This window comes from Homarus americanus, unplaced genomic scaffold (assembly GCF_018991925.1).
Source record: "Homarus americanus isolate GMGI-L3 unplaced genomic scaffold, GMGI_Hamer_2.0 scaffold19318, whole genome shotgun sequence".
Taxonomy (NCBI): Eukaryota; Metazoa; Arthropoda; class Malacostraca; order Decapoda; family Nephropidae; genus Homarus; species Homarus americanus.
The window spans coordinates 4869502-4893052 of NW_024732238.1; the positions used below are offsets into that span (position 1 = coordinate 4869502).

The 23551-nt window shown below is 37.1% G+C and overlaps 1 protein-coding gene across 3 annotated transcripts in view; it reads left to right on the forward strand.

Annotated features, from left to right (window-relative positions):
• Positions 1-26: 26 nt before the first annotated feature.
• LOC121868360 (multidrug resistance-associated protein 1-like) overlaps positions 27-23551 on the forward strand; it is a 46778-nt gene continuing 23253 nt past the window's right edge. For 2 of the 3 annotated variants that reach the window (XM_042368879.1, XM_042368880.1), the window contains exons 1-12: positions 27-75; positions 5241-5417; positions 6170-6295; positions 6712-6837; positions 9360-9485; positions 10551-10744; positions 10919-11116; positions 11411-11594; positions 11827-11995; positions 13025-13176; positions 13357-13494; positions 14240-14386. In XM_042368879.1, the coding sequence (XP_042224813.1) occupies positions 28-75; positions 5241-5417; positions 6170-6295; positions 6712-6837; positions 9360-9485; positions 10551-10744; positions 10919-11116; positions 11411-11594; positions 11827-11995; positions 13025-13176; positions 13357-13494; positions 14240-14386 (1785 nt within the window). In that variant the 5' untranslated portion in view covers position 27. Of the gene's footprint in view, positions 76-5240; positions 5418-6169; positions 6296-6711; positions 6838-9359; positions 9486-10550; positions 10745-10918; positions 11117-11410; positions 11595-11826; positions 11996-13024; positions 13177-13356; positions 13495-14239; positions 14387-20972; positions 21120-23551 lie in introns of all 3 variants that reach the window. The other variant, XM_042368881.1, reaches the window with a different exon arrangement.

The window sequence follows — 23551 nt, forward strand, 5'->3', positions numbered from 1 at the left end:
AAGATCTGGCAACTCAGTTGAGTCAGTATGTCGGACGGTGGGGGGTTGGATGCGTTTTGTAACTCAACTTTTTGGGTATGTTTGAGCTTTTATTGAACTGGAGCCAATTTTGGTGTTTCGAATACCTATGGAAAATTGTATTGTGAAGCGAAAAGAAATGTTAATTGGTGCAAAAGGTCCCAAGAGAGATGATACAGTGGAATTTGTGGGAAAACGGGTGATCTCGTGCCGCAAGCTCTAATATAAGTTTGTTTTGGTATGAAGGAACGTCACGTGAAGTACTACACCAGCCAGCAACACGTCCTCGTCGCCATGTAGTCCATTCGCCGCCCAAACTTCCCTTCTCACTTAAAATTTACTCACAGGCTGTGGATTTTAAGGATGTGGAGGATGGGTTAATGACCCGGGCAACGTTGTGACTGAAAGATGCTGTGCAGTTAATAATGCATGATTATTGATATTACAAATTAGAACTGTACTGTTATGTGATTTTCTGTAAGGATAAATAATGAACTTAAGATAAATATTTTCTCGAGAAAGAAGTGTTATTTGATGTTGATACAGTGGTTCAGCTACACTCTCCTTAGTCCAATTTTCTCCAGTGTCCATATTATTTAACAATTTCAAAACGGGGTGTTCAGTGTGCACAGGCCAGACACCTCAGCCCTTAAATTCTTGACCATGAAATGTAATTTTGTATTTAACGGGCATAACGGGCAACTGCTAATATTTTGGAAGTACCAAATACTTATACTCTACATCTTTTATCTTGTTAAAAAATCATTTCGATGAAATGAACAGACGAATCCAATCTCAAACGAACATGGCGGGCAGATGAATTGAAGCCCGTGAAATACTGTAGATTATCTTATTTTTTGTGAATATGTGGAATATTAGAATGTTCAAAAATTTATGAGAAGGGGTTAGAAGAGGGTTAGATGGCATGGTTGGATGCAATGAATGTTAATGAGTTTATATGAACAGGAAAGGACTACGGTAAAGAAAAGTAGGATAGACGGCCAGTGGAGTATCAGCAATTAATAGAGCAAAATAAGTATGTTAAAGATTTAGTGGAAACAGTGCATGGAATAGTAGTACACTTGTACTTAATTAAGTAAGTGGTCTATGTGGGTGGATTGAGGATGAATATAATTACAGTATAGGTAGTTGCTTACAGTGCATAACTGACGTATCCGTTACCAGCCACACAAGCGGCTAACGAGCCGAACAGTGGCGTAGAGGATAAGCAAAAGTAAAGTATGTGTACAGTATTTTATACTTTATCCTCTTCGCCTGTTGATCGACCTTTAGTCTTCCGCACTGTTGGGAAATAAAAGTTATTTTGATTGAAATGTCTTATTTCATAGAATGAAGTATATACCTCCCCCCCTTGTATATCTGCCATAAGGGTTATGAAATTTGACCAATACCAGATACAAAAACTTTGCAATCTGAGTTTTTTTTTTTCAATCAAAGTGGCACCCTCATATCTGAGGGTTGGCGACCTCAGTTCTCCATTTTAAACGTTTTCGGGCAGTCTTGACTAATCGTATCCAGGAAAAAGTCACAAGAAGTCAAATAAAAAAGCACGGAAAAAACCTAACCTAACTTAACTTAACCTAACCTACGTGCAATGCCATCATATATATATATATATATATATATATATATATTGTGTTGTATGTACAAATCATGTGACTTTTTTTCCTGTGGACTATATTTCCGTCCACCTTCTAATCTAAGGTCGATTTTACATATCTGGGGACTCACGGCTTTTTAATTTCATCCATTCCATGGCCCTCCTACCCTCGACTTTGCTCATTAAGCATTTGTTTGTCATTATTCATTCATGGCTTTATCCTTAGTTGTATGGCCAAGGTATCTCATTTTCCTTAATCGATAGTTTCAAGTTCTTATTTTGGTGTTTTTGCCAATCTTAGTACAGGTAGCTACGTCTTCAAATGTTTTCCTTTTCGAGCGAACAGTGAAGAGGATAAAGTAAAGTGTAACTTATTTTTAATATTCTAAATGCTAAGGATTTGATGAAATTTATACACTTACAACAAAGTTTATTGCAGCAAAACTGTAGTGTTTACATTCATTTGGGGGCATCAGGATTACCCAGGTCCCAATGACTAAAAAAGTACCCCACTTTATTTTAAAATGATGATTAAACAACCTAGGCTACCATGGGGAGGATTAGGTTAAGTAAGCATTAGGATAAATATCCTGATCAGGTGAAATAAGATGCAGTGCTTAATCTTCAATTGATCCCCTCACGACTACTTGTAAGTACAGTACTGTATGTACTTTACTGTATCTACTAAGATAAAAGCTGTCCGACTAATTACCCAAATGTACCCAATTGTAGCCGCAATTAAGTCAACTAATGGTCCTACATGAATAAATCGGACTGCCAATCACTTATCGACTAGTATTTGGTGTTACAAAGTAAAGAAAAAATTGGAAAACTTACTTTAATCTGAGTTAATAGATCGCGTGCATGTACCGAGGGAGCAAGTAATTACCCAAATGTAGTCGCAATGAAGTCAAACGATGGTCCTACAAGCGTAAATCGGGCTGTGAATCACTTCTCGATTATTATTTGGTGTCATAAAGTCACAAAAAAAATGGTAAACTTAATTTAATCTGAGTTGTGTTAGGTTTGGTTAGGTTAGGTTAGGTAGGTAAGGTAAGGTAAGGTAAGGTAAAGTACATGCACTCGATCTATTAACTCAGATTAAATTAAGTTTACCCATTTTTTGTGACTTCATGCCACCAAATACTAGTCGAGAAGTGATTGGCAGTCCGATTTATTCATGTAGGACCATTATTTGACTTAATTGCGGCTACATTTGGGTAATTAGTCGGATCCAGATAAAAGGTTTTGAAGATACATATACAGTGTTAAGCTTGGTAACAAAGAATGCAAGGGCAACATGACTTGCCTTATATGATGTTATCATTCACATTACAGTATAGTGGTTGGAGTAGAACAGCCTACTTGTGTACCGAAGACTAAGTACTATACAGTGTGCTGTATTCATATTGTCCCTAACAGGCAGTCATGCCCATGGGACCCATTTTCTTCCATGAGTATGAGGACATTTGTCAAAACTTATTTATGTATTTGTTTAGATGAAGATAAATTGGGTTGTTTATACAGCATACTACAGTACTCTGTGCACTGATTACAGATACAGTAAAACAATAAAATGTGGATTAACCGGTACAGTACGTACTTGTACTGTACAATATAGGGATTTTGAAATGAGTCATCAGCTTCTGTACATGTTATGTACAGTACACTACTTTTTTTTTCTTTTTTTTTTACGGGAATTAGCCCACCTGGGCTCAGGTCGAACGGGGGCCAAGGGGGCGAAAAAATAAGAGCAGAAACAAATTAAACATAGAGAAGAAAAAGGTTATACTGTATCTATGCCATGGAGATGCCAGAAAACCAGCTTTTTAAAGTGAGACAGAATGGTTAAACCTAGTTGGTATATAGTGTAGCTACTGAAATGACATTGCAGTACAGTACTTTTCAATTTTTTTTTTTATCCTCTTCACCACTGATCAGCTCGTTAGCCGCTTGGGCGATCGGTCACATCTCTTTTACACACTCTTGGCAAGTACTGGGCATCCACTGGCTCCTGAATGTATCTGAACCTGCTCCAGTGCTTGTCAAATCTGGTCTTGAAAGAGGTCACACTCGGTGCCATCACAACACTCAGGCAGATTGTTCCAAGAATTCACAACTCTCTCTCCGAAAAAGTTACCCCTCACAGTTTTCTGGGCTTGCGGCTTCTTCAACCCTAAGTTGTGACCCCTTGTGGGACAAGTGTCTGCCAGCTGCAAGTAAGGGCACTTGACCTCAATTAGATCCCCCCTTGCTCGTCTGTAGTATAAGCTAGGCAATTTCAGGCGCTCTAACCTCTCAGGATAGCTGAGGTGCCGAAGTGCAGGCACCAGTCTGGTGGCCCTCCTTTGGACATTTTCAATCAACTGACAGCCCCTAGCATATCTCGGGGACCAGATGGGGTAACAGTACTCCTGACGGGGAAGCACCACGCTCTTGAGGAGCTGAACGACCTTATAAGACCTAATTATTTAGTTGCCTGATTCACTTTCTCGCAATGGCCCGAGAACTTCAGCTCGTCAACATACATACCGAGGTCCTTTTCACATTGTCTCAATTCATGCAGTTTCTTCGTCCTGTTGGGACATGATATGCCTCCTTACCGTTGGTATGTCCCAAGTGCAACTTTTTACACTTCGTGACATTGAATCTTAGCAGTACTGTAATTTTGAGAAGATATAAACAAAACGACACTACTGTGCTGTGCTAATCCTGCTGTCAGACTTACTTTAACTTAAGTAAATTCCTCTTGTCACAAGGATTAAAAGCAAACAAAAGCTATTATGGAGAGAACTGGGTAGGGGTGCAAGTTTTGTAAATAATCATCCACCATTCTTGAAATTTTTGCTTTATAGTGTAGTAGAACTCTCGTCCAACCTGTCTCATTGGATAACATCAACCATCGATTTCACTTTTGGTGAGATCTGTATATTATGTGTAGCCTGGTTTCCTTAATGCTGGTCCATATTAAGACTTTTGGGAATAAATTTAATTTGCATACTGTACATTGTTATGTTAGCCTTGTGTTTTGATATTAACCTTTTAAATTGTTTTAGTGCTCGCACTGAGGGATGGTAGATGATAAGTTTATCTAGAAGCAAAAATTTCAAAGAGTGGTGGTACCAAGTCATCCTGTACATTTACTGGTCACTCGCCTCCTGTTCCAAGGCACTCCCAGTTCAGCCAGCTGTAAATGGGTACAGTACCTAAGTTTAACTTGGGGCAGTGAATGCGGTCGAGTGCAGTACCGGCCATGCTGTCCCTAACGGGCTGTTATGCCTATGGGACCCACTTTCACTGTACTGTACTGTAATGGTATTACTAATTGCAAACATATTTCTAGAAATAACTTATCAATGGTCTTACTAAAAAAAAAAAGAAAAAAAAAGAATTGACTGCACAAATGTTTTGTGGACACAATTTATTATCTTGAAAGACTAGATTAAGTGATAAAGCAATCAAGGGACCAGTTTTTTATATTACCGGAAATAAATTGTATAGCACATAAGATATTCAAGAACATTGCTCACTTTTAAATTTTAATTAATGTCCAGTGAATAATTTATTCTTTACTATATTACCCCATTGTGTTTTACCTCAGGATGCAAACATTACATGGAATACAGAAAATCCAGACTTCACCCTATGCTTTGAGCAGACTGTTCTGGTGTGGGTGCCTTGTGGTTTCCTGTGGTTGTTTGCTCCGCTAGAAGTACACTACCTCCGCCATAGTGTGGACAGACTGGTGCCATGGAGCTGGGTCAATGTATCCAAGTTGGTTAGTGAAGTATTAGCATATCAGTGTCTTATATTTACAATCTGTTTTTATGGTGTGTAAATTCCCTTTGAGATCCATGATTTGTGCAGAAGAGAGAAGATAGTGGATTTGATTACGTTTATGTTATTAAAAAATATTATACAATAATATATTTAATGATATATCAGGTAGTTCTTGTTTTATTTATTTTTAATAAACACCATACTGTAGTTGATTAAAAAGAGTAATGAAATAAGATTAATTTTGAAATCCCATTATTCATTTGAGTCCAGAAGGAGGTGAGTTTTTACCTTTAGCCAAGAGGTCAGGGTAGTCAACCAAGGTTAACTTGAGACATCATAGAAAGGGACACATTCATGAATCAGTTAGCTACACTGAAGCACCACAAGCAAGTCCCTAAATTGGCTCCAATACTAAAAGCTTATCATTTAAGGTGTGGAATATTGGGATTGTCAGTCCACCCATTCAGTTCCAGTTGCCATCCATGCTACTCAGTGGTAACAGTGAGGGAAGGCCCTGAGTTTCCTTGTTTTGGATGCAATAGTAAAAAAAAGTCAATGTAAAGAGCAGAGATTTTCAATAAAGTTTGATATAACTTAGATTAATTCAATATGAAATACAAGTACATATATTCAGTGTAAATTGACATCAATAAAAAGGTGTTGTTCTAATTATACAGGTATAGTTTTTGCAGGGAGTGTGTTGAGCACAATTTTTATTGTAATGAAGTCATGCATATGAATTACTTGCAGGTGATATCATTGCTGATACTGATTCTGCAGTGTATCAGTTTCTTCTACACTATTCAACAGCACAGTACGGGGAACTCAGTTGCAGATGTATACTATGTGACTCCCTGCATAATCTTTGCTTCTGTAGTAAGTACTGTATGCGGTATTTATTATAATAAATTTCATGTTGAAAAAGTAGAATGACCTCCTCAAAATGCCATCCACCCACCATTATCTTTACACATAATTTTCTAATAAATCCCAAGTTTTAAATCTCTCTCACCTGAACTCCATTCTGTTCTGTGGTTAAAGAGCCATGAAAGTACATTACATTTTGTATTTTTTATCAACATAGTTTGGTATGATGAATATTGATCATAGTGCAGTGCTTTGCTGTATACTGTACTGCACTGTAGTCTTTAGAAACCATTTGTCTGTAAAACTCCATGACTGAAAACAAGACCAGATCCTCGAAGATGTTTCTGGACAGTGTTAGAGTAATTCCCCAACATAGATTCAAAGATCAGTGATGTTTTTTGAGACTTGGTATCTTTTCTTTGCAGTTACTTCAACTTATATTTGTGATGTTGGATAAGAAGTATGGAATCCAAAGTTCAGGATACCTCTTTATCTTCTGGTTACTCCTGATGGTGTTTGCCATCCCAGAATTCTACACAAATATCAATAATGTAAGTACAGTGACCCTCGGTTAACGAACTCAATCCGTTCCAGAAGGTCGTTCGTTAACCGAAAAGTTCGTTAACCGAAACCATTGTTTCAATGGGTTTTTGGGTAATTGGTTCCAGCTCACCGAAAATTTCCTAAATTCAACAAAAATGGTAGAAAAGTTCACTTACTTTGAGGTGTGTATGTAGAAGGCTCCTGGATGATGATGATGATGATGGGAATTACAATGGGGGTGGAGGAGAAGGAAGAAGAGAAGGCATTGGGGTGGAAGAGAAGTCACCCCATGGCACCATTTCACCCATAAAATTTTAGTTCTCTTGGTGTATTTCAAGATTATTTTCTTTAAATCAACACTGTACTGCATTATATATTGTCAATATGTAAAATATATTTCAAAATGACCAATAATTTGCTTGGAAACACAGAAAAAAGCGTTTAGTTGAAGAGAGTCTCAAGCAAGATGTTACCTCCAGTGAAAACAGAGAGACTAACGCCTGTTTGCTGTGTTAAGAGGCTGGATGCTGCGCTTTAAACTAGTCACTTTACCTTCAATTATGTTCAATAATTGTTAAAATGACTAAAAAATTGAATATTAAACTTTTAAAATTATTGAATAGTATAAACTTCTTGATATTTACTAAAATAGTTAGGAATTTAAGCCCTAGAACCGATTAATGTATTGGCGGACTGATACTAAGCTGGTTGCCCGGCCAGTGCAAGCGAAAACATGTTGAGGTCGGTTCGTAAGAAATTCGTTAAGAATTTTTGTTCGTTAACCGAATTGAAGATCCTTATGGAAGGCAGTTCGTTAACCGAAATTTCGTTAACCGAGGCGTTCGGGTCACTGTACTGTATTAGGTACCCCTTATTTATCTTTTTTTTTTTTTTAGATAACTAATTTTTCAGCATGTTTTAAGTGAAAAATCAATTGACTAGCTGCTTTATCTTAGGAACTTGTGTCTTAAATGACTTTTTTTTCCTAGGATTTCTCATGGTGGTAACTAGTGATTTTTTTTTCTGTTTTCTTATTTATCCATTTGAGTAAACCAGATTGACGCAGAATTTGAGGCTTTATGTAAGGGGAAATCACTAACAGAATGCATCTGTTATAGCAATAGAAATGAAATAAATGGAAGGAGGGTCTGTGTGTGTGTGTGCGCTACTAAAACCAGCCACCTTGCACTATCAGGGATTGCATGAAAAACAGAGTGTTAATTTAATTATTCCCCATTACAGGTACAGTACAGTGGTCCCTCGGATAACGAACGGTTCAATTAACAAAATTTCGGTTAAACGAATTAGTTCCAATAAGGATCTTTAATTCGGTTAACGAACAAAACTTCGATTAACAAAATCCTTACGACAAACACGTTTTGTTGTGCGCATCAGCTAATCAACTGATCGGCTAGTCCGCCAATACAGTAATCGGTTCTGTGTTTACATTCGTTTTCAGTGGAGTAAATATCAAGAAGGTTGTGGTCTTTAATATTTTTGCATTTTTATATTAAAATTATTTGTCATTTTAAAATTTAGTTAACATATTGATAATATATGCAGTACAGGGAACTAGTTTTTTTGTGCGCCCATCAGCCGCTTGACTCACCCGCCAAAGCGTCAGTTTAACTTTGTTTACAGTGGAGGAAACATCGTTTTTGTCGCTCTCTTGAATACAGAGTATTTTTACGTGTTTACATTAAAATTATTGGTCATTCGGAAATTTAGTTAACATATTGATAATATATAGCGCAGTGCAGTGTTGATTTAAATAAAATAATCTTTAATTACAGCGACTGAACCTAAAATTTTATTGGTGAAATTAATGTACCGTACTGCATCAAGCATGGGTCCAAAGAAATCTAGAAAGGCAATTTCAATTCAAGTGAAACAGGAAATTATTAAGAAACATGAAGAAGGCATTAGAACCAATGTACTGAGTAAAGAATATGGCATGTCACCATCAACTGTGTCTACAATTATTGCTTCCAAGAAGCATTAGAATGCTTCTCTTCTCCCTTCTCCTCCACCCCCACTTCCTTCTCTTCTCCCTTCTCCTCCACCCCCACTTCTAATTCCCATCATCACCATCAACCAGGAACCTTCTACATACACACCTCAAAGTAAGTGTACTTTACTGCATTTTGTTTATACTTTGTATGTACTTTTCTGTGAGCTGGAACCAATTACCCAATATTCCATTGAAATAATGGATTTGGTTAACAAAATTTTCAGTTAACGAACGACTCTGTGGAACGAATTGTGTTCGTTAACTGAGGGACCACTGTATATGCATCTTTTGCGTGAAGATAATGTTTTGATTGTTTTGTCTGTCATGTCTACACCCCTCTCATATTTATGTTTGGTGGAAAAGGTTAAAATTTAAGTAGAAGTATCTACACCTATTAGGTTGTATGCATAAATAATTATTATTCATATTTTCTTTTATTTATCGTTCATACTGTACTTACTGCAGTAGAACATGACATGTAACTGAGATAATTTTAGTTTAATTTATTTTTTATTTCAGGGGGAAAATGTAAATGTTATCAGATTTGTGGTATACTCCGTGTACTTCCCACTGACAATTTTGATGTTCTTGCTGAATTGCTTTGGTGATGCTACCCCAGAGTATATCGACTATCCACTAGGAGATGTAAGTTAATCATCAAAAATTTATCTCGCTTGTTACTTATAATAACCAATCTTGAGGATGAACTATCTCAATAATTTACTACTCTAATGGTTGAAGAAGAACAGTGTAATGGCAAGGGCTATGTCTATATATGGTTATCCTTTATTAATAATATATAACAATTATGTAAATTATTCATTTTTACACATCCATGTTAAACCTCATACCAGGTACAGTCTCGTTCACGATTCTTCGAACACTGCTGGAGACAGCTGGCAACTCAAGGCCGTTTGTTTATTATAGTATGTAGTAAAAATTTTGAATACATCTAAAAGTGATCGGTGATTGGTTACTTTGTTCCCCGTTGCTTAATTTAATGGTTGGGCTTTATTGTTTCGTATTATATTATACTACGCACTAGAGTAAACAAACGGCCTTGAGTTGCCAGCTGTCTCCAGCAGTGTTCGAAGAATCTTGAACGAGACTGTACATGTATATAAGAAAGTGATGTCAATCCTTTTCTTTTTTTTATAAATACAGTATAAACCTCATAATGTATTGAAGATATTAAACATATATTTATCAAATTCTATGATTTTAGTTTCATACATAGGTGTTTTTTTTTTTATGGTGGTGTATAGTAACCTACACAGGCTAACCTATTTATATACTGTACCTTATTTTGATGTTTTTTTCAGACACCACAAGCAGGAAGCCAAATTAGAAAAAGAGTTGCATTTTTTTGTGGCTTCATCTTAGGTGAACCTTAGATGATAATTCATATCTGTAGATGGTTTGATGGGAATGTGTTTGTATAGTGCTACTGGAGAATATTAGTACCTATGTAGCCCATGTATGGGAAGTGCAGTAATCTTATTTCCCTATTTACTGGGTATTTATATTTACATATGAGTCTGTATTGATTTTGATGAGCATGTTTTTATTAAATCAGTGTATTCATAGGAACATAAAGTCTTTCATACTTTTTAAATTAATTTCATGTGGATTTGAGTTAATACCCCTCATTAGAAAGTTCATTTTTGAAAGCTGATTATAAGTCTTTAACTTGCTATTTATACTCAACAGAAACCAAGTCCAGAGACCAGTGCATCTTTCTTAAGTCGTGTGACCTTTGCTTGGATGGACCCCTTGATATGGAAAGGATACAGAAAGCCTTTAGTACAAGCAGATACATGGGATCTGGCACGGGAAAATGCATCACGTAACACTGTTGCAAAGTGGGACAAAAACTGGAAGAAAACTTTAAAAAAGGCCAAAAAGTAAGTTTATGATTATTATTTTCACTTAGGGTCCTCTCATACTACGTATAAGAAGTTGTCCTTCATAATGACAAATATACTGTATGGTATTCCTATTCTTGTGATGGATAGAAATGGCATATACATTAACAGGATTTTAGTAAACTGATGCTAGAACTCTGGTCTGCTCAATAGAATACGCAATTCTGAAGCATGGGCTACCTACTCAAACAATGCTGTCCATGTGGAGGTGCCAAAAGGTGAAGGCAAAAGGCAGCAGAAGATATCTATATTGCCCACCATGGTACGTACATTTGGTCCAACTTTCTTCTTCGGGGCCGTCCTCAAGGTCATGTATGATGTCCTACAGTTTGTCAGCCCACAGATCCTCGGGTGAGTGTTATTTTATAGTTAAAAAACTCTTCTTCTTCTTGTTTATTAATAGTTACATTGAATTTAATTTTAGTTTTGAATTAAATGTTGTGTGTGTACTGTATGTGTGGTATCAGTTTCTCTTTTACCACTCGTTACATAGGAAATACTGTTTTATTACTCATGAGAACTACAGTCTACTATATTGGAAATTTTTTCTGGATTTTGCTACTTCAAAGGCACCACATTCATACTCATAGTTAATTCTCAGTGTACTAAATCATCATTATTCTTAAAAAAAAAAATCTTTTTCAGCCTACTAATTTCGTTTTCTGAAAGTACTGAAGAAGATGACCCACAGTGGCGTGGTTTCCTCTATGCTGCTGTAATGTTGGTGTGTGCACAACTGCAGTCCTTTATCCTTGGCCAGTACTTCATGAAGATGTTCTTGGCTGGTCTTCAGATTCGTACTGGAGTAATTTCTGCCGTTTACCGCAAGGTAAGTAGACTTGATTTTAGTCATTTGATAATGATAGTCTATAATAGATACACATCTGTTCAGGAGCCTTTGGTATAAACACCTTCAGTTTCATCAGCATTGTCTGTCATCTTTTTAAAAAGTTTAATTTGTTGTGGTAAAATTGTTGTACAATCTTTTTTGGTTTAAATAAAAAATGACATTATAACATAATTTCTGTATTTTAAAAGTTAATGGAAGATTATGTTTTCAGGCCTTACGAATCTCAAATTCAGCCAAAAAAAACTCAACAGTTGGAGAGATTGTCAATTTAATGGCAGTAGATGCCCAACGATTTATGGATCTCACAACTTACATCAACATGCTATGGTCGGCACCACTCCAGATTGCACTTGCCCTATACTTTTTGTGGCAGATCCTAGGTAAATATCCTTTCCTTTTCAATTGTTTTGAGAGTGATCAATGTTAAGCTTAATCTGGTGTTGATTGTGAAAATATTACATACTCTCACCATTGTTTTTATATAGAATGACATACACATACTATATATGTTGACTGAAAAGTACAGTACATAAAAGAAACCAAAGCAAGATTTTTATATGTCTTCCATTTTGCATCCACTCCTTTGTGTTTGAGAATGCAGTATAAACATCACTTTATTGTAGTTTTTAATATTATTACACATTTTTTCCCACTGTACAGTATGGTGAATAAGCAGGATCATGAAAGAATGTGTTTTCGAAGTTTACATCGCTGGAATAGGAATGTTATCAAGAAAATCTTTATAAAAGTAAAAATATGATTGCTACATTTCTTATCCTGAAAGAGGTTAATAATACAAGTCAACGGGGAAAGATTATTATATAACATACCTTGAAAAGTTAATTTTTTTTAGGAGAGCAGCTAGAGCCTGGTTAAGAACCCCTATAGAAATAAATATGCATCGGAAATAATTTTTGACTGTGTGACGGAGAGAAGACAAGGTTGGAATAAGAAAGGGAATGTTAGGATATAATAGGCATTTGGAGAAACTATGCATGGGATGATTAAAAAGGAAATTGTGTATGGTTTATAGTATAAGTGAAGGAGAAGAAAAAGGAGGGAAGAGGCAGTGAGTGAGATAGAAGAATGAAGTGAAAGAGTATATATTTGAGGATGGGGCACAGGGATGGGGATGATAATGAAGGAGGGCCTGGAGAATATAAAAAACATTGAATGGTGATGGTTTTTTGAGTGAAACAATGAGGTTAAACTAAATATATATCCTGGTCTTTAATGCAAGGGGAACACTGGAGTAAAGCACATCTCTATAGCATTTAGGGAGAGAGAATGATAGTATATAAGTGAGAGAGTTAGTGATGTTCTCGGTTTGGATCATCAGTGCTCAAGTGGACAAGAGGTTAAAAGAGTTAGAGTTAGAGAGAAATGTATTTATTCCTTCTTTTAACCAGGGCCATCTGTGCTTGCTGGACTTGCTGTAATGATAGTGTTGATCCCAGTGAATGGTGTCATTGCCAATCAGATCAAACACTTGCAGATAAAACAAATGAAGAACAAGGATCAGCGTGTGAAATTAATGAATGAAATTCTCAATGGAATCAAGGTCAGTCTTAACAACTCTGGATGGACTTGTTTGAAATTTAACATGCATCATCATTAGCAATCAAAGTTGTGCAGTTTTTATTTTGTGTGTCAGGGAAAGAGCTTTGAGTTAAATGACAAGTTTACTGTTGTTAAAAACTGGCTGAGGGGTCTACCTGTACAACAAAGTTAAACTTTTCAGGTGTTGAAGTTGTATGCTTGGGAGCCATCTTTTGAGGAGCAAGTGTTGGATGTACGATCTACGGAAGTAAATGTACTGAAAAAGTCGGCCTATCTTAATGCTAGTACTGCCTTCATCTGGACCTGTACCCCATTTATGGTAAGTTTTTTTTCTTTCTTTTGCCAAATTTTCAACAAGTTCTTTATATTTTCAAGGAAAGAAATATAATGGAAGATATTTTCTATGCACAGTATATTTCATATATAATGGTCTCTAGGTTTGGACATACTTTTAAGGATGATGCTGGGTGGAATGAAGTAAATGGGGTAAACCAAGTAGATAACTTGATATCTTGTTGTGGAAGAGGAACACCAAATTAGAACACATTTGTCACAACAGGTAGGGTATGAATGACAGCACTGCCCTTCATTCTGGACACCCTGAATTATAATGGGACTGGACTTTCAAGACTTACAAAAATCATTCATTAGAAATTAGTTGCTCCCAATAACTCAGGTTATATAGTAATATACCAAGTATAATTAAGGTTTATAAATAAATGTTTTCTCAATGAAGTACAGGGTATACCTTTTGAGATAGATCTACAAAGGAGTTACCATATAGGTGTAATTTTCCATAAGTCTTAATCAGCAAAATATAATACAGGGTTTGAATACTGTACCACCGAGTCACATCTAGATGAAATATGCTTATTTTTTTATATTAAAATAAATATTTTGTTATTCCAGCAAACAGTATCTTCCTGATTTTCTGTGGCCTCCCCCAAAAATCATCCATAAGGAGAATGAGTTACTGTATATGGGAGGAAAGAAATTGGCTCAAAATTTTTTGGGGGGGTTTTGTACATTACTCACTAATCTTTTGTTAATAATCCATTTTCCAGGTGACACTGGTTATGTTTGCAACGTATGTATTGTCAGACCCAAGTCACATTCTGACAGCAGAGAAAATCTTTACTTCCCTCTCTCTCTTAAATATACTACGGATGCCCATGACTATGTTACCATTCCTCATAGTGGCTATAGTGCAGGTATTCTTGTTAATATCTTTAAAGCTTATAGCCAGAATGAAAACAGGTTATAACTATGTGGTGCAAATTGTCCTTGGGATAAAATGAAAATTGATATATGGTCCAAAACGTCAAGAATATAATGTGTACTGTACTTATGTCTAGAGGGCTTGCCTTGTCTTCTCGAAATTCTTACATATGGGTCACGTTTATTGAAATACGAAATAATTGATGAGTTGGGCAGTAGTAATACATACTGTACAATTTTTTTTTATCGTGATCATATATTTTGAATTTTTAAGAAGATTCTCTGTGTATGTGGTGTTGAATTTGCCAGTGTGTTTCTCTTCTCTGCTGTGATTATCTTGCAAGTGTTGGGTTATATGTTGTTTCTTGATTTTTTATGAAATATCTCTTCATTACACATGTATTTTTGAGAACTTATCTATCATGTTAACCGAGGCATAACCAGTACAGATACAGTACATTGTTAAGGTTCTACCGTAAAAACATGTACTTCCTCAAGAGGCCCTGGTGGATCTGGAGTTGGTGCATAGTGATGGAACAATAGTGTAAAATCAGAATATGTCGTGCAAACATGTGTTAACTGAAGAAATACCTGCATAACTCTTACACACTTCAGCTTAATTAATCATACCCTGAGGATCTGTTTTGTGGAGCTTCCTTTCATGCATTAAATTGTTATCAACATATAGGCCTAATCTTATGCAGCTGAAAACTTTGTCACCATGCCCATATACTGTATCAATTTATTATATATTGAGTACAGTACACACAGTTGTACAGGGTTATGTTCCTGAATGATGTGTGTATAATTGATGCCATGAATAATTTACCATTTATTCTGATGGGAAAATGGATTAATCTCTGGCTGGTCAGTTTGGGAGAAATTTCATTATTAAAATCTTAAGTACTCATACTGTATATAATTTAATCAAATAATAATAATAACACAATTATGTATACTGTATACAGTATAGTCTCGTTTTACGCGGTCAATTAAACCCATGAAGGTCCGCGTATAACGTGAAACGCGTAAACGAAATAACAGAACGTATGGGATTAATTGACTACCCTTTTTCCGACACAATACGTACGTTGTAGTAAATATAACATCTTAATTTTATGATGGTATGCACACACAATTAATATATAAGAGAAATATCAATAATATTAGGTTTTTTAACACTTACGTTAGTAAAAGAGATGGCTGGACACACGGGGATGTGGGGGGCTGGTTCCGGGACAGAGGGCAGATTACTGGCCCTCATGTGTATCACTTGTATCACCTGTATCACTATCCACCACAGAGGCTAGCAGGGCCTCGGCGTCAAACCCCTCAAAGTCCATATCCTCACTATCACTGACTTGGGCTGGCTGTGGCTGTGGTGGGTTGTGGATGAAGAACTCGGTAATGTTTCGTTGACGGCTAGCATTGATGTGGTCGTGATACATTTGGGCATACGGCTCCATAGATTTCAACAGAAGGTTACTTGACACTTCATAGCAATGATTGACTGGGTCTTTGGCAAGGATGAGCTTGATTTTCTCAGCAACTCGATGACCTCCTTCACATCACCATGTGTTAGTTTCTGTTCTTGTTCTTCCGTAACACCTGGCTGTTCACTGACGTCATCATCTTCCAACTCTCGTCTGCAGTCACCTCAGGTTGCCTGATTACCTCCAGGATGTCGTCGTTGGTGGTCTCGGAGAAGCCTGCAGCTCTAACACTTTGTGCAGCCTCTCTTGCAATGTCCAAAGCCACAGCAACAAACTGAGCCTCACCAGCCACCACTTGACTCTGCCTCCCACCTGGGATACCCTCCAACACATGCCACCACGCGTGACGAATCGTTGCCGCAGACCACTGCCCCCATGCCTCCACCAAGAAATCAACAGCTTTCTTGACGTTAAACATTTTCCAGAACTGCTCGACTCGCACTTCATGGTCCGCCAAATCTTGTTCTGGATCCTCGCTCTCGCTATCAGTGCCACTCAGAAGGTTCTGCAATTCATCCTTGGTGTTGGTGAAGTCGTTCAGGTGCCGAAACTTCTTTGCGGCGAAAGCAGCCTTGATTGTTGCATATCAACTCCTGATCCATGGGCTGGATTAACGATGTAGTGTTAGGGGGAAGGAAGACCACTTTTACATTGGGGTGATGATCCAGCAATAGGGGCGAGTGTCCTGGTGCGTTGTCAAGGACCAACAAAATGTTGAATGGAACATTATGTTGCTCGCAGAATTTCTTCACATCAGGAACGAAACAGTTGTCAAACCAGGAGAAGGACAGACCAGTGAACATCCACGCCTTCCCTGAGGTTAGCCAATGGATATTTAACTTGCTCATGTCCATATTTTTGTAGGCATGCGGCTTGCGGGCTTTGTGGATCACAGACAACTTCAGCTTACAAGTGCCGGAGACATTGGTGGTGAACAGGACGGTGATGCGCTCCTTCTGCAACTTCCGGCTCCGACACTTGCTCGTAGACTTGACTACGAAGGTCTTGGATGGCAATTTCTTCCAAAACAACCCGGATTCATCCATGTTGAACACTTGGTCGTCGGTGTACTGTCCTTCCTCCATAATTTCTCGTAAGAATGGGGGAAAATTCATGGCGGCAGCCCGGTCAGCACTTGCTCCTTCACCAACAATTTCAACGTTCATGATCTTATTACGATGTTTGAAACCTTACAGCCACCCAGCGGAAGCAGTGAAGGGTTTGGGCTCTGCAACTCCCATTTTTCTTGCCACTGATAGGTACAGTTCTCTCGCGTAGTCCTGCACTGCCCGCATGTCGACCGCCACGTTCCTTCTTGACTGACAAATCAAGCACCTGACCAATAAACCTTCAGTCTTGAGCAGCACCTTATTGTGGCAATATCTCACCATCGACGCACCTGCAGACTTTGTGATGCTCGTGTGTTCTTTGATCTTGCCGGCATCCTTCTTGATGGTGCAGATCGTCGATTCATTAACTTCATATTGTCGGGCGAGATCCACCTATCTTGTACCTTTCTCTAACTCCTGGATGATTTTGTACTTCACTTGGGCTTTGGGCGGCTTGGGCCAAGTAGTTCAAGGTTTCTCGGGGGTGGTGGGGGTCCAGCGGAAGCCATTGTTGAGCAGATTAGCGGGCACAAGGGAGCACTGTATACGCAGAGACGGAGGACAATGGGACTGACGCTTCTAAGGTCAGCGACTTATTCCCTCTGGTGGCAGGGCATGCCACGTTAAATTAGACCAATCACAGCTCGCGGCGGAGGGGGTGCGTGGGTGGTAAGGATGCGTGGCCCAATCACAGTCCGAAACGTCATCTGACGTCAGCGGTGACGTAAGAGCGACCTAGCGCGCAGCTTGTCCGCACCGCTTCCTGCGTAAATTCAGGAATGTACTGCGTAACTAATAATTGGCGCGTCTGGACAGGTGCCGCGTAAATGACCAACCTCGTAAGGAAATTCCACGTAAACCAAGACTATACTGTACAGTAAAGACCATATTTTGCTCTACAGGTACAGTACTGTACTGTATTTCCTTCAAACTCATTAACCCTGAGTGAAAAATTATACCTGTACTCTTAATTGTTAATGATGGGACCCCATAATCAAGAGACAGTGAAAGCTAAAGCTAATTACTCACTGGGGTTCAACGCATAACCAATCCGCTCCAGCTGTTATGGTAAATTTTTTAAATTTGATTTCTTATTTTTGTAATTCCAATTCTGTGTAGAAATTCACTGTAAAAAAAAAAGCCAAACGCATGAATGCCTCAGTGTATGTTTGCTGGTGTCAGGCAGGGTGGATATGGCAGCAGAATATGAGGGGGTAAGGAGATGTCTGGCAGCAGTGTAACAGGAGGAGGGAAGAGGGGGAAAGGATGCAGGTAGTCCACCAACACAAACCAGCTGCCTGATTCTTTTAAGTAAGCATCTCCAATTTACTTATCTTGTTATTATTTCCATTTTATAATGGAAGTTAAGTGTGAAGTAGAGGACCAGAAGAATAAGAGTCTCAACCGGAGTTCCTTTCATTTTGAAAGGAGGGAATATTTCTCAAGCTCTGAGGAGTGTCCAATCATTAACAACAGTAGTTATATATGATTTGGTCCACAGTTTTATTTTGTCTGGCTGTTTATTCTGCTTTCTTCTTATGATTGGTTTGTCATTCTATAATACTGTGTTTGTCATATCAGATTATCTGGAACACTCACTGATATTGTTATACTGTATTGATCCTAACTCTTTTTATTATTGATAAACAATGTGTGAACCCTAAACACTTGAATAATTAGGAGTAATTAGAATGTTTGTGGTATAATGGAAGAGTGCGTACCTCTTTCCATCTCTGTCCCAGGTTCGATTCTGGGTCATATAAGAAAAGGGTGATGTCCTGTGTGATCCTGTCAGACAGACATTCACTAGCATGTGAGTGGGGAGTCTGCCATTTCGTATGAACTTTCAGTACTGTACTTTGCAAAGTCGATGACTCCAGCTTAAGTATGATTGAGAGGCATGCTGAGAAGACAGTCCAAACAGCTGTGCATTGTTTTGTTGTGCAGTATATACAGTAACTTGTATGAATTTAGTGCACATACTTTCTATGTATTTGTGAGTAAGAGTGTACGTATTTGAGGAAAGGGGGGATCAGTGTTAGGAACATAACTCCACTTTTACTACATAAAACTGGTTAATTTTGCACTTTTGCTTTACTTTTTATTTTTAGGAACAGAATGTCATATATAGATACAGACACACTCAGATGCACATATACAGTATTATTATTATTATTACCTGTATTATTATTATACTTTATTTTTAATATTATCATTATACTTTACTTTTAATATTTTATTATTTTATTATTATACTTTATTTGCTTTTAATTACAGGTTGTCTTTGCCTCCCTTACTACACATGTACTAATTGACAGAGCAAATGCCTTGACTGCAGAAAAAATATTTGTTTCTATTGCTTTGTTAAACATTATTCGTGTCCCCTTGGGGTTGATGCCAATAATTATAGCGTATTCAGTACAGGTAAATGACCTTGTGTATATATTTATTGCTTGAGTTTTAGCAGCATGATGAATCTTTTCCTGTTTTAAACACTGTTGCCAGAATTCTCTCTGAGGTTGTAATAGTGTACAGGCACAGGGTACCTGTAGTATGGAGCTGCAGTAAACTTTAAAAGGCATAAGCACAGAGTTGTATTATGTTAGTGTTACTAATATTGTACATAATTTGTAAAGCACTTAACTAACTAAAGTAATGCCGAAGCAGTCTTACACAAATTGTAGAAATAAAAGTCCTTATATGTAAAAACTTTCTGATAAAATAAATTACAGTACAGTAATTCATAATACCAGATTGTACATTGGCTTCAAAGAGAGTAATTAAGGTTCCTTATTGACTGCTTGTCAATTATTACAGTAGTTAGAAAGAATGCATGACAGCAAATGAAGGGTGAGTCAGCTATACTGTACTGTACAGTGGTCCCTCGGTTAACGAACACAATTCGTTCCAGAAGGTCATTCGTTAACCGAAAATTTTGTGAAACGAAACCATTGTTTCAATGGGATTTTGGGTAATTGGTTCCAGCTCACCGAAAATTACATGCAAACTAAAAATAAATGCAGTAAAGTACACTTACTTTGAGGTGTGCATGTAGAAGGCTCCTGGTTGATGATGATTGGAATTAGAAGTGGGGGGTGGAGGAGAATGGAGAAGAGAAGGAAGTGGGGGTGGAAGAGAAATCACCCCATGCTTCATGCTGCCATTTCACCCATAAAATTTTAAGTTCATTAGGTGTAATTCAAGATTATTTTCTTTAAATCAACACTGCACTGTTCTATATATTGTCATTATGTAAAATAAATTTCAGAATGACCAATAATTGTACTGTAAAAATAGTTTATGTTCAGGAGAGTCTCAAGTAGGATGTTACCTCCACTAAGCAGAGACACAAACTGACGCCTGCTGGGTGAGTCAAGTGGTTGTTTGGCGCGCTAAAAACTAGTTTCCTGTACTTCAATTATGTTCAATAATTGTTAAAATGACTAAAAAATTTAATATAAAACTTTCAAAATTATTGAATAGTACAACCTTCTTGATATTTACTCAAATGGGAACGAATTTAAGCCCTAGAACCGATTACTGTATTGGCGGACTAATATTCCATCTGGTGAGCAAGCGAAAACATGTTGAGAAGAATTCGTTAACTGAATTGAAGATTATGGAAGGTACTTCGTTAACTGAAATTTCGTTAACCGAGGCGTTCGTTAACCGAGAGATCACTGTACTAGGAAAGGGTTGAGTAATACAATGGACACCATAATTTGGTCTTCACATTTTTAATACAGTATTTGTATTTTCTTCCATTTCACCTTCCTTATTCCTTCGTGTAATATATGATATGAAATGACAGGCAAAGATGTGGCTAATTGTAAATATAGTAAGTGGATAAAAGATTGCTGTAAGGTTATCATATTTATCAGTGAAACTTGGTGGCTTACAGGAAGTGTGAGGCATTTCACCATGATGCTTACCACATTATGTAAGCTTAAAGAGACTCATGATTTCTCTTCCAACAGGTGTCCTTGGCCTCTTTTTCGACCTTTATCAGTGTATCTCCAGAAAACGTTTTGGATGCAAAAACAGCATTTGTATCCATATCTCTATTTAATCTCATGCAATTCCCGATCACTATGTTGCCAATGATGATCACCTCCATGGTGCAGGTAAACCAATAGAGGCTCAGCACATTTACAACTGAAGCATTTATTAGATATATGCTTTAACTGAGGTACAGACAAGCACAGATTTGCTATATACTTTCTCTCGTCAAACACTAGACATAACTGAAGAATTAGAAGAAGAAAAAAAATCCCAAGATTAAATATAAGTATTTATGGGATATTTTTGGATATTACTTCAAGGCTCATGAAATGCATTAGAGTACAGTATTACTCTCCTTATGTATCTGAACAGCTGGCAACTTTCTGACTTGGAAGAATTACCATGTAGGTGAACAGTGCTCTGTTTGTCATTTGCAACCAGCTCCATAAACACTAGTTCTGACTGACTCAATTGTGCACTGAGGAAGCTTTTGTTGAGGAGATTGCAGGGAACAGTGACCTTCAATTAATTTCTGGTGTGCATACAAGTATTTCTTTAGCAGTATTCTCTCTGGTGTGTTCAGATATAAATGATCATCATAATGACTAATGAATTTTATAAATTTACCAAGTTTCATTTGCTTTATTACTATAGTTATAGAAAAAAATGCATTCATTGCCCGATATTACATCTTGAAGGTAATATTGTAGTTAGTGTTTAGGAGAGAGTGGGTCACACTAATGCAACTTGTAACTATTGTTTGCTTTGCCATATCCTTAAATACGTTCATATACTGATTTGACATACATCCCCCTTCCATTCAGGGATTAGATTCACAAAGGCCCCTTCATGTTAATTTCCTTCCATAGCTGGTGATATGGGAATGCCTTTAGCTAAGGTTGAGTCTGAGTGGATATTTTATGCCATTTTGTTTTAGCTTAGAGTCAGCCTCTTAGATGCATTTTTTCATTTCCTATTACAAGAGATAAATTGAAATACTTTACGAACATATGAGAATTTTGGGTTTGTATCCTTCATAAACATAGAAATTTTGTTCCTTTCATGATCTCACATTTAATGAACCTTACCCTTTTTCATTTCTATCATCACCACCATTTTATGTCCATTTCCATATTGCTTGGGTTAGCCTTGGTTACCTGATTACAGCTCTTCTTACTGCAGGCTCTCTTGCAGCCTCTTATCTCTGAGCTCATTACATGTACCTCTCTCTACGTCACTCTTGGCCTACCTCTAGCTCGCCTCCCCTCTCCATTCAGACTCGTGCATTTTTTTTATTCAGTTGGTGTCATCCATTCTCTCCACATGTTCTAGCCATATCAGCCCACCTCTATACAAAACTTTGCCAATACTCTCAATACCCAGCCACCCTCTTAGCTCTGAATCGGTTTTCCTATCTCTTAACATCACATTACACATCCATCTCCCCATTTTCATTTTAGCTCATTCAAGCCTTTTTTTTTTTGTCATCATCTTAACTGCCTGTGTTTCATTGCCTTTTGCCTTTTGATCTTGTGCCAAAGCAGTTATGAAAGATTTTACTCTCTTTTGTATGCACAGCCAATCACTTTGACATATGAAGACCTCTAGTTAGATAAACTTTTTCATTGACTTAACACCTTGTACAGCCATAAGAGACTTCTTTATAAAGGTGTTTATTCCTCAGTACAAGTAAACAACAACTGTTTTACTTGCAGCCAAGCAAATGCCTATATCACTTCATCAAATGGTTTGAAGTTCTTGTTGGTATATGACATGTAAAGATGCAGAAAAGTGTGGAAATGTAAATATTTGAGAAATATTCAGCATGAGCCATCCTCTTGCATGGTAGACAAAGAGACATTAGTTATTTTGGAGAGAGAAAGGAGATTTTTGCTCCTTGTATTTGCCAAATATTTTCCTAAATATTTCTGTTAATTTTCCATTAGGGAAACTATTGCTCAAAGAATCATTTTGCATTTATTGTTAGACTCCATAAGAGATGTAAGTATTAAGTCTGGAATTTAACCTTGAAGTAATAGCAGTCAGTTATGTTTATGAAATTATCAAAGTAGAAAGACACTCTATATTTGTTGTGTAAATTTTAATTCTAGATTTTCTGGCTAAATTTTGTGCTTTTTTGTTTTTTATATGAAATTTTAATATGGTACAGTATTCTAATTTTCACAAACGTGATGCTTTGCACTAACAAGAGAATTTATAGTATTAAGCATGGTTGGATTTTACATTTGCTATTTACACCTCCCCCCCTTTATAAATACAATTAATACTGTCTAGGATGCTTTAGATTTTTATTTATTTATGTCATCCAATAACACTCAATTGCATGTGATCTTAGTTCCTAAACTGAAGTTGATTCTTTTGAATGAGCACCTGTTGTTTACTCTCTGATGGCTTAATGACTTATTTTTATGTAGGTAGTGTTTCATCAGCCTTGTATATACACATAGGCTTTATGAAGTCATTGGTGTTTTTTCTTTAGTAATGAAGTTTGACAAGTTTATCAAAGTATCCATCATCTGTTATCTTTACTTCT